The sequence below is a fragment of the Gymnoscopelus microlampas genome (assembly GCF_963454915.1).
Source record: "Gymnoscopelus microlampas genome assembly, chromosome: 1".
In the NCBI taxonomy this organism is placed as follows: domain Eukaryota; kingdom Metazoa; phylum Chordata; class Actinopteri; order Myctophiformes; family Myctophidae; genus Gymnoscopelus; species Gymnoscopelus microlampas.
In genome coordinates, this window is record NC_139962.1 from 57,698,328 (window position 1) to 57,710,972 (window position 12,645).

General features: G+C 42.8%; 1 protein-coding gene across 1 annotated transcript; it reads left to right on the forward strand.

Annotated features, from left to right (window-relative positions):
* Positions 1 to 1,248: 1,248 nt before the first annotated feature.
* Positions 1,249 to 8,135, forward strand: LOC311044196 (extracellular calcium-sensing receptor-like; the record flags this gene model as incomplete). The annotated part of the gene is made up of 9 exons (XM_084055627.1): positions 1,249 to 1,484; positions 1,965 to 2,238; positions 3,816 to 3,902; positions 4,774 to 5,043; positions 5,683 to 5,889; positions 6,284 to 6,559; positions 6,688 to 6,915; positions 7,012 to 7,135; positions 7,222 to 8,135. 9 exons carry the CDS (start codon positions 1,249 to 1,251, stop codon positions 8,133 to 8,135), a joined length of 2,616 nt encoding a protein of 871 aa, XP_083911753.1.
* Between the last annotated feature and the right edge of the window lie 4,510 nt (positions 8,136 to 12,645).

The window sequence follows — 12,645 nt, forward strand, 5'->3', positions numbered from 1 at the left end:
TATTAGCCTGGCCGTGCCAGGCTAACAAGGGATGACAATGACTGTTTTTTGCTAAAACAAAACAAAGTAGAAATTATATTAGAAATATTCAAATATCAGGTATATAAGCTCAAAATAGTAATACATAGAGGACGGTACAATACAAGGCAGGTGGCAGCAGTAAACTGGGTTATACATTGGGGATCCTAGGGGCCCCTGACACATTAAGCTGGGTTGTACAATGTGGCCCCTGACACATTAAGCTGGGTTGTACAATGTGGCCCCTGACACATTAAGCTGGGTTGTACAATGTGGCCCCTGACACATTAAGCTGGGTTGTACAATGTGGTCCCTGACACATTAAGCTGGGTTGTACAACATGGATCGTGGGGCCCCCTGACACATTAAGCTGGGTTGTACAACATGGATCGTGGGGGCCCCTGACACATTAAGCTGGGTTGTACAATGTGGACCCTGACACATGAACTCATTCACTGCCAAATGTATTTCTGGCTGTGTTTGCCCACTGCCAGCGTTTTTAGTTTTTCTTAACTTTTCAACTGGTCACAGAATATTTATATCAATGTATGATCGGTCGCCCGACAGTTGCTATAAGCACAGAGGGTTTCACATCTGGTGGAAAACCAATGAAAACTAAAAAGTCGTCATAAGTCGTCCTTGGCAGCTGAGTTGTACAATGTGGCCCCTGACGCATTAAGCTGGGTTGTACAATGTGGCCCCTGACGCATTAAGCTGGGTTGTACAATGTGGCCCCTGACGCATTAAGCTGGGTTGTACAATGTGGATCCTGGTGTGACGATTGTCATGTATGTGAAACCATGTGTTTTGGGTGAATACGTTGTCAATGTAGCCCTGGTGAGATAGTGTGATTGACACACACAGGACTGCCCAAAGGTTACTTTTATGGATTCAAATTCAAAAACGTGGCGCGAAGCGACACGCTTGGAGCTTGTAGATCTGCTGCTTTTGATACTTTTGTGTGACGCTGTGGTATGATCAAGTGGGGAGTTAATTTACAAAAAACAAACACAAAAAGTTAGAACATGGAGATAAGAGGTTTCTGCCCGACATGCAACGATACCTTAAGCCCTGCCTCTACTTCTGTCTCTGCTCAGAAAGGTGTTGTGAAAGATTACGTATTGGCATAAGGTGGCACAGGGGATGGCACAGCACTGGGTATAAAACTTAACAACTGGACAATGGATTCAGAGAAAGGAGGGGGGGTGTTAGACAGAGGAAGATATAGTCATGAAGGCTTCTCTAGACATACGCCTGCTTTCATACTTGCACTTGACCTTGTTCTCTTCCTTCTCTCCTTTGTCTTCCTCACCTTCCTCTTCTTGTGAGTTACAGGCATCGTTTAATCTCAACAGAATATACAAGCCCGGGGACTTGGTTCTGGGTGCCGTGTTCGATATCCACCTCTCCTCTGTCTTCCCTGATCTGTCTTTCACCTCCGAGCAACAAGACCCCATTTGCTATGAGTGAGTATCACAAACACAACAGCAAAGCAAGAGAACAGGGGACCTTGTTTTGATGCATGAGGACCAAAGTTGATGTTGTCTATTTCCAGTGGTGTAAAGTATAACTAAGTACATTTGCTCAAGTACTGTACTCAAGTCAAATTTGTAGGTACTTTTATTTTACTGGAGTATTTCCAATGTTTAATACTACTCCACTACATCTCAGAGGCAAATATTGTACTTTTACTCCACTACAATTATTTGAAATGTGGTTACTAGTTAGTTAGATGATTACATTTTAAAACATACATTAACCCCTGTTTTATATATGGCTATTTGAAAATAGGCGCGTCGCAATGTGACATTTCAATCATTTTTTAACTTAACTTTTGGTACTTTGAGTATATTTTTCCACCTCTGTATATTTCTACAAAGATAAACATGCAAGTTTACGGGGGGACATTTTGTGTGTTAGTTTAGTTTCTACATTGACGAGTTCAGATGGGCCCAGTGCATGGCTTTTGCCGTCGCAGAGATCAACAGCAACCCCAGCCTGCTGCCCAACCTGACTCTGGGGTATATTCTCTATGATACCTGTTTCACGCTGGGAGTCTCGTTCCGCGCAGCGCTGTCGCTGATCAGCGGGAGAGAGAAGAACAGTCAACTGGACGAGAGCTGTGTTGGCTCTCCCCCAGTGCTGGGAATTGTGGGCGATCCTTCCTCATCGATGTCTATCGCCATGTCTAGTGTCTTAGGTTTGTACAGGGTGCCCCTGGTAAGTTGCTTATACTCGAGCCACCTTTTTACCATCACCTACTATAATATCAGAAACCTCTTATCTCCATTTTTTTTTCAAACCATATGAGGTTTCCACCCGACAGAAGCGATATAATATGAATCACGTACAATTAGGGGTGTGCCGATATATCGTCCCGCGATATATCGCGATACGTTTTCGCGACGATATGTATCGTTTTGGGGGAAAAAAATATCGTTTTGAATTTTTTTTTTTTATTTTTTTTTTTTTTTTACACCAATCAAAATAATCAGGCATGCAAACAGCCCCGAGGTGAAAAGGGTGACAACATGTTGTTTTTTTTCGGGTCAGGTGTCACACTATTGCCCTATTTGGATTCAAAACGGCTGAAAAGCTACACGTTTGCATGTCTGAATAATGCAAAAACAGAATTATTTGTTTGCATTTCCTTTTTTTCTCCCCCATTTATTTTCATAATAAAAAAAGTGCGTATCGTATCGTATCGAAGTTGTGAGCCAAATATCGTATCGTATCGTTTCGTGAAATTAGTGTATCGGCACACCCCTACGTACAATCAATGTAGCCTTTGAGGTATTTTAAAGCTTGAAAGACATAGAACATATTTACTTGCAGGCAGAGCATGTGAGCGGAGCAGTCAGATTTTGAATGTAGGTTTTCATAAGGTCGAGTGCATTCTGTGTTCGATTCTTCCTGGACCCTGAGAGTAGGAATTCTAAGGCCCTGATTCAGGCTGTCTCTCGTGGTCACATATGTCTTTGTGACCATTTGGTGTAAAATGCAGAATCTTTTATGAAATAGCAAAAGCATGTACATTATGTTACACAAGCTCTTGGATGGCATGCATCAAGGTGCTTAACCCATTAAGACCGGGAACGCAACTTTGTAACCACTTTAACCGTTATTTTATACTTTGGCTATTCAAAAATAGCAGATTTACAGTGCCGCACTATGAGCTTGTACATCTGCTATTTTTGAAAAATCGTGAAGGTTTTTGCAAATCAAATATATAATCGAACCTTTGTAACTCAAATCTTTGCTTCTGGGGGGGGTCCCTTGATCAACATATTTTATATCAGTGGTTCTAAAATCTTTCAAGGACCTCCCAAAATGATATGTATTTGTCCACGGACCCCCATCTCAAAATATTTTGTTCCAGGGACCCCCCCAGACGCAAAGATTTGAGTTAGAATGTTGTTTCAAAAAATATATGTATTCAAGGATTTGCACAAATGTTCAAGATTTTTCAAAAATAGCAGATCTACAACAGCAGATCTATGAGCTTGTAGATCTGCTATTTTTGCAGCGTAAAATAATGGTTTTAGCTCAAATCTAAAATGACACAGATGCGTTCCCGGTCTTAATGAATTAATGGTACTGTCAATAATGAGTATATTTATTTGTTTATTTATTTCATCTTGGTGAGAGGTGAGCAGAGTGATAGGTTGAGTCGAGCATGAGCACAGCCTTGTCAGTTCTTGCTCCACTCACATGCTTTAATTGCTTGCAGGAGAAATGCGTCCGAAAAAAGAAAGAAAAGAAACTTGTACTGAACAGATGTTTTGTGTCTTTTTCAGATAAGTTCCCATGCCATGTGCTCCTGTCTGAGTGACCGGAATCAGTACCCTTCCTTCTTTAGAACAATCATAAGTAATACCATCCAGGTGAACTTCTAAGTAGTGCATGTTCCACACACTTGGCAAATACCTCCTTCTAGTGAGTGTAATTGGTGTTGCATATCACGTCTCATATCTCATTTGCTTGTGTGTATTACTGCTGGAGCCTAAGGTCTCTCACTCTGTTGAAAGGCATCAAAAAGAGAATTATTAGACCTTTTCATTGTGGAATCTGTGTAGGAGATTCACTGATTTAGACAGACAGACAGACAGACAGACAGACAGACAGACAGACAGACAGACAGACAGACAGACAGACAGACAGACAGACAGACAGACCTTTCGTAAATTCAGTTGGCAAAGGTCCAGGATTTACCACTATGTGAATAATGTAGTGTTGAGTGCCAGGGGTTTTTCAAAACAGGGTACCTCCAGTGCCTGGAATTTTAACCATTTTTGGACCTTTTTCAAGTAGTCACAAAACATTTTCAGTGATCACCGTCCTCACGGTGATCCCCTCATTACACACATAGAGGTCTCGTACAATCCGGGGAAAAAGATTAAAAACATTCGGTAATCCGTTCCATAGTTGCAGCCAGTTGAAAATAGTCGAAAATACATCGTAAAAACAAAAAGTACACAAGAGCCGAGATACAGGCTTTTGAAGTCATAACTCAACCAGGAGGTGGATTGGAGTCTAAATCTTCGTAAAATGATATCTCCTGGTGCGGTGAAAAAAAAAAAAAAAAAAAAATTGGAAAAAAAAAAAAAAAAAATTGTTTTATTTTTTTTCATATTTTTCCCCAAAAACGGCCATAACCGTTTTTGGCACACCATGTTAGGATTATGAAAAACGGTCCGGACCGTTTTTGGCACTCAATGTGTTAAGCACTTGTACCTCCATTCTTTATCCAATCAGGTGCGAGCTATGCTCCAGATCATGAGGCGGTTCGGGTGGACCTGGGTAGGACTGTTGTTTATGGACGATGCCTACGGCCGTGATGCGGCCCAGATCTTCCAGTCTGAGCTGGCCCAGTCTGGCTGGGGTTGCCTGGCCTATGTGGAGGTTCTGCCCTGGGACAACGACCCGGCTGAACTCCAGAGGATTGTCTCTGTGATGAAGACGTCCACAGCTCGTGTGGTCGTTTGTATTGAATATGGGATCCGTCTGATCAAACTCATGGAAGAGGTTGGGGTTCTGATCCATGTTACTCATAATTATAAGGAATGTGAAATGAGTTATATTGAAGTGAAGACATCCTTTCATATATATAGAAAAGAAATAGCAAATTAAAGCAGTACTATATAACTTTCCTCTTCTACCCCGGATTTGAACCCGGTTTCCTGTGCAATTGCTGTCATTTTTACCATTGAGTAAAAAGCTGGGTATAGATCCTGCCTGTTTGATCAGGGGATAAATTGAATCTTGACCATCAGGTCAAAATTCGTGTCGGATCCTGTGTCTAGGGGTGACATGACCTTTGACACAATCTAAATGTCTCAATAGAAGAGCAGGGAGACAAAATACAACCAACCCAATTGTATAAGTTATATTGTATTAACATACTCTAGCATATAGATTGGACAACATTGTTTATTTTTATATTATTTTATTTAAAAAGAATTACATAGTGCTGCTTTAAATGCTCAGTAATTGTGTATTTTTTTTTACACTTCTCCGCACAATAAGCAAATAACCAAACCATCCACTCAGCCCAATGCTATAACTAAATGATATTGTTAGAATTTCATTAGATTGCATTTGTCTTGATTAATTTGCAGAAGATTGTATTATTATTTAAAAAATAAATGATTGTTGTTGTTGTAGGTGATAAGGCAGAAGGTGACAGGTCGGCAGTGGATAGCTGACGTGAGCTTCATAGAACAGCCAAAGCTCCAGACTCCTCGTTACATGCCCTACCTGAGAGGCACCCTGGGTATTGCAGTCCGTCGTGGAGAGATACCAGGCCTCAAGGACTTCTTGTTGAAAATACACCCTGACAATGACCTTGACAACAGCAATGAAAACAGCATAGTAAGTCTTTTGTTTAATTTCAAGGTGATCTTTATTGTTACTTGTGTACAGGTACATCAGAGTTTCGGAGCTTGGGGGCATTAGCGTTTCTCAAGCTTTACTTTCGCTAGTGCGTTCAAGTGCGTGATTGTCCAAGGGAAGAAGCTCTTTTTCAATCTACTGCCACTGGCCTTGAGACTGTGGAGCCACTTTCCATGTGGCATCTTTCTGAAAAAATGTTTTGTTGGGGTGACTACGATCTTTGATGATTCTGCGAGCTTTGCTGACACAGTGTTCGTTGTATAAGTGAAGCTGTCCACACGATTAATTTAGTATTTAATCTGCAATTTGAATCTGATGTCTGTTTTAAAAGTTATTATATTTCTGTTTGAGTATTAATTAATTGTTTCTTAAGGTGAGGAAGTTCTGGGAGAACACATTTCAGTGTAAATTTGCACCCCTTCCGTCAGATTGGGTGGATAATGGTGGAAGGGTGTGTACTGGACAAGAGGACCTAGCTACAGCAGAAACTACACTGTTGGATTTGTCTAACCTCCGGGCAGAGTATAATGTGTACAAGGCTGTGTATGTTGTGGCCCATGCCCTCCATGACATGTTGCAATGTGTGCCAGGAAGAGGGCCTTTCGCTGGGCACAGCTGTGCCAGTTTGCATACAATACAACCATGGCAGGTGTGATATTAATAGACAGTTCACTAGAATTTCTGGTTGGATTTAATTTAGAATAATAATGAATATGTAAATATGATATTGGTACAAAACATTGGTCTCTTCATAATTTTGTTCATCACCATTTCTAGCTGGTGTATTACCTGGAAAAGGTCAACTTCACCACAACATTTGGTGATCAAGTATCATTTGATGAGAATAGTGACGCCTTACCAATATGTGATATCATGAACTGGGAGTGGCTCCCTGATGGACGTACAAAGGTTCAGACAGTAGGTATTTTCAAGGAGTCAGCCTCCGCAGGCGAAGAACTCATCCTTGATGAAGACAGAATCTTCTGGAACTTTGAAACCAAAAAGGTCACTTTGGCTTTCTAAAATAATCAATGTTGAGCTCATGATGTGAATGTAATTTTGTTTGAACTGAAACATTATCATTGTTACTTTCCTCTGTAGCCACTTCGGTCAGTGTGCAGTGAGAGCTGTTCCCCTGGAACCCGTCTGGCCAGAAGGAAAGGACAGCCCGTCTGCTGTTTTGACTGCATTGCTTGTTCTGAGGGCGAGACCAGCAATGAGACTGGTATATTCACATTCTGTTTGTATAACAGGTTATCTTTAGGCTGATACTGTCATTGTCTGTCCCTTTAATCTTCTCTTCTTCGTTAGACTCTACAGGGTGCACCAGTTGTCCAGAGGACTTCTGGTCCAATCACCAGCGTGACCACTGTGTCGCTAAGAGCGTGGAGTTCCTCTCCTACCACGAGGGCATCGGTATCTCCTTGACAACCATCTCATTGCTAGGCACATTTATCTCTGCCATTGTCCTGGGAATCTTCATCTATCATCGAGACACACCCATGGTACGCGCCAATAACGCAGAACTCAGCTTCCAACTTTTGCTGTCACTCAAACTGTGTTTCTTGTGTTCACTTCTGTTCATTGGACGTCCCAGACTCTGGACTTGTCAGCTGAGGCATGCAATATTTGGGATCAGCTTTGTGCTGTGTGTCTCGTGTATCCTGGTAAAGACTATGGTGGTGTTGGCTGTGTTCAAATCCTCCAAGCCTGGGGGTGCAGACATTCTGAAGTTTTTCGGTACAGTGCAGCAGAGAGGAACAGTTCTGGCTCTTACTTCCATCCAGGCAATAATCTGCATAGTCTGGCTTGTGTCTGCCTCACCAACACCTCATAAAAACACACAATACCACAGTGATAAGATAGTCTATGAGTGTGAAGTGGGATCGACAGTTGGTTTTGCAGTGTTACTTGGTTATATTGGTTTACTGGCACTCCTCAGCTTCCTCCTAGCATTCATGGCAAGGAATCTTCCAGACAACTTCAATGAAGCCAAGTTAATCACTTTCAGCATGTTGATATTCTGTGCCGTGTGGATAGCCTTCATCCCAGCATATATCAGCTCACCAGGCAAATATGCAGATGTAGTGGAGGTATTTGCTATTTTAGCATCTAGTTTTGGCCTTTTGGCGGCGCTGTTTGGACCAAAGTGTTATATAATGCTTTTGAAACCTGAGAGAAACACTAAGAAATCCATCATGGGTCGTGGTGCCACCAAGACGTAGAAGTAGAAATTCAATGATGATACATTTTCTGTGAATTGTACAACAATACGTTTATATGGATATATTTGATTGTTGATCACTTTGTTAGCAATAGATTCCGTTTCCTACCAGATTAAGTTTGAGATGAAGATTCCTTTAATAAGTGATTTTAGACCTATTTAGACAAGAAAAATGTGCTCCTATTCATTTTCTGTGTGTCAAAGTACAGGTATGTTAGAGGCAAACTATAGGTTTAAAATTGGCAAATGTACCCATTATTGTCTGACATCATTATCTTTCTAAGGCCTCTGGTTTCAATGGATTAAAGCCACTTCGTGTAGGCATATTTTCATGGGCAAAACACTTGAAAACAATATTTTGTATGAAGGCCATTCATGTAGATGTTTCTAATGCATGTTTTCAACTGCTGACCCAACTCTAAGCTCCCATATCCTTTGTTGGAGCCAGTTTTATGTTTTCTTTGTTTTGTTCACTTCTTTCATTATTTTTCATGCCAAATATTATTTTGGAATAGACACACTTATTATTATTTGATATCTTGAAGCCTCCACCTCTAATTAGACGTTTTGGTATAGCACCAATTACATTTTTGAATGCGTCTTGTCATGTTGATTTAGTTAGCCTGTATGCATTTCCTTTAGAATTTTTTCTTTTCCCTTCTATACTATGAACAGTTTGTTGTATTTTTACAGACTCTCACAGGAAGTGGTGTATCTTGTTTAAGGTGACTTTACATTCATTTTGGGAATAATGGTTTGGTGAGGGTGGTGAAGCATACAGTTTTTGACCACATATTTATTTATTTAAGTTATTTTTGGACTTTTTCTTTTTGTGGACATTTGCTGGAATTAATAAAAAAAAAATTGGTCAAACACTCCTCTCTGCTCCTTTATTTGGAAATAAATTGTCAACTTGAATCAGAGACAATAATACCTGGGCACTTCAGGAGAGACTACCCAAATAAAATACTGTAATAATACCTGGGCACTGCAGGAGAGACTACCCAAATAAAATACTGTAATAATACCTGGGCACTTCAGGAGAGACTACCCAAATAAAACACTGTAATAATACCTGGTCACTGCAGGAGAGACTAACCAAATAAAATACTGTAATAATACCTGGGCACTGCATGAGAGACTACCCAAATAAAATACTGTAAATATAGCTGCAAGCAGCGATAATACGGGGCCAGGGATTGCAGAGAGAAGAAAGAAAGAAGCAATGATAAGTAATATGCACAATAAGCCATAGAAACATAGAAGACTGAACTTGAGAGAAAGAAGACCATGCAATTAACAAATGAGCATTTTAAACCCATAACCCTAACCTCAGTGAAACTATGCCTTCCCCTAACCTCAAGAAATACAATACTACGAATGCCAAATCATGATCGCCTCAACACATCGTCGGGGACGGGGATCGAACCGGTGACCTCCGGACTACAAGGCTGCCTTTCTTCTCATTGAACTAGAGATACGATAGCCCTGCAGTGTCTGTTGATATTTCTAAGTCATTCTGTCCCTGACGGACCAGGCCTCTGTTTTGCTAACTACTCTAGATCAATGGTTCCCTAACCATCTACCGATAGAGAAATTGTATGTCTCCTCGGAACAGAAACCAGTGAAAGTAGCCGATCTACATGATGATGAGAGAGAGGCAGAGAGAGAGAGAGAGAGAGAGAGAGAGAGAGAGAGAGAGAGAGAGAGAGAGAGAGAGAGAGAGAGAGAGACATGGAAACAGAATAGATTGAAGAGAGAGCGAGAGAGACATGTTAACGGAATAGATTGAAGAGAGAGAGAGACATGGAAACGGAATAGATTGATGAGAGGGAGAAATGGAAACAGAATGGTTTGATTGGACATCTCAACCTATTGCCATTAACAGGATTCTAACTCTCAACCTTCGGACTAATAGGCTGCAACACTACCTATAGTGCTATAGCTTTGTCCAGGCTGATATTGTCTGTTGTAGATCATAAACTCTTGCCTTCCGTCATGAACCAAGCCCCTGTTTCACTAACACTAAGATCACTCGTTCACAAACCATTTACCAATGAAGAAATTGTACATCTCCTCAGAACCAAAACTAGTGAAAGTAGCCGATCTACAAGCTCACAAACCATTAAAAGTTGTGAGATTGTAGATCGGCTATTTTCACAATGAAGTATGTTATACATTGAAAAAACATACTCTCGTTGCTATCTGAATAGTTGTGAGATTGTAGATCAGCTATTTTCACAATGAAGTATGTCATGCATTGAGAAAACACACTCTCAAATAAGCATTTCATGTTATTTTTCTATTATTCACTCAACATCTCGCCTATGGGGAGCGCTCTCGAGCCGCGAACCACAGAAGCATTACATCATATATTCTCGTACAATCTTATTGGAAGAGGCTTGATCTGTCACTTGTCAATCACTGTCTCCTCCCCCCCCTTTATAGTGAGGGCGTGACCGATCAACCCCAGTTCAATTTTGCTTCTCAACTGAGAACCACGAAAAGTGAATTTAATCTCAGTCCGTATAAAGCAGTAAGGTTTTTTGACTCTCAAAAAGGACAGGACTCGACTCCCTGATATCAAGAGAGACCTACCGCTTGGACGCAGAGAAATTACTCGAAATCAGTGAGTAACTAGACGGTATTTTAGCCGAGAGGCTAGTACCGAGGATAAGCTAACGGCACTCGACTAGCATTAGCTTCTACGTTAGCTTTGCATTATAGCCGAGAGGCTAGTGCAAACTAAGATAGCTAGCTTAGCATCCCTTTGTGTTTAGCCGTGAGGCTAGCGCTTGTGAGGGTTAGCTAGCCTACGGGCTTATTTTCGAGAGAGCCAGATTAGCGACGTGTTATAGCCGAGAGGCTAACACTATATAGAAATATATATATATATATTAGACAGTATTTAGTCGGAAGACTATACTGAACATGTCTCGCCCAGCGACGACACGCTCCGCTGCCAAGAAGGCCCCAGCGCCTATGAAGAAATGTGCCATCTGCAGCACAGAGATGACAACTCTGGACCCACACGAAGCATGTTTAGACTGCTTGGGGAGAGAACACGCAGCTAAAGGAGATGAGCTCGGACTAGCTTACTGCCGCTTTTGCGGCGCCATGCCCCGTAGGCTGAGGCAAAAGAGACTTAATCACTTTGTGAGGGCGGACAAACGCCCAGAGGCGAGCGGCCAGGCTCAACAGGCCACTCAAGCCCAGGTACACACCTCCACCCCCGCAGCAACTATGGCTGTAGAACCGCCATTACTGACGCGGGAAACTGAGCCCGAGAGGGACACTCAGAGAGAACAGCGGGAAGGCACCCGCCCGAGGACACAGCCTCCTGCTCCCACAGATTGGGCAGAGGATGTTGACAGAGATAGCCCGCTGCAACACTCGGGGGTCGTAATGGAGGAATTTGACCGTATATATTACGAAGACGTCGAAGAATACGGTGAGGATGTGTATGTATTTCCCGAGGGGGAAGAAGAAGAGGGGGATTACGAGGAGGACGATTACGAGGACGTCCACTCTGTTCACTCGGGGGAAGAGTTTGTGACTGAATATCAAGTGGCCACAGCAGCCGTAGTGAGGGCCGCTGAAGGGCCAGAAGGCCTACCCACCGTACTGTCGGCGGACGGCTTGAAAATGGACGCGACAGAGCCGCTATTGCTGTTTCAGAAAGCGGCGACTCGCTGCAGAGTGGCGTGGCCCACACAGAACGAGGAGACTCCACTGGAGGCGGACGTCTTTGACGGCCTCGGAGGGGCAATACAAAAACGCCCAAAACAAGTTCTCCCGCTCATGCCCAAGGTAATTGCCCATGCCTCCATGTCATTCAGCACTCCCCTCTCCCACCCCCACACGCCTTATCCATTTCTGGGTTGCGCTAAATTGGCGGAGCACGGATTTGCTCATATTCATGCGGTAGAGAGGTCGACAGCAGCTCACCTCCTCCACCCCCAGATCCCAGCTACTTCGAGAGGTGCTTTTAAAGAATATAAAGACAGGGCTTTCTCTCAGACCAACAATAAAACGTTTGGTGAGCTCAGCACAATCCTGAAGGCCCTGAACTCAGCCTCTCTAATGGCAGGATCACAGTCATTCATGTTTCGCCAGGTGAAAGACGAACCAGGGGCAGAACAAATGGCAGAAATGAGGCGACTACACGACGAGACCCTTGTGTACATCAGGACAGCGGTACAGGCTACTGGGCGCAGCATGGCACTGCTCCAGGTACAAGAAAGACCCGCTGGATGGATAAGACCAACCTTCGCGCAGACAAACGCGAGGCTGCCTTGGACAGTAAGCTGACGCCAGAGGGGCTACTAGGTCGAGCTACAGAGTACTTGACCAAGGAGTGGAGGAGAGAAAGTGAGGAGGCCGAAGCCCTGAGGGCAGGCCTGCCTCGTGGCAGCTCAGCACAGAGCCGCCAGAACTATCCGTATCATCCCTACACTCGCACAGCGGCGGGAGACTCCTTCAGAGGGAATCGGAGGACTCCTCTCCGATCA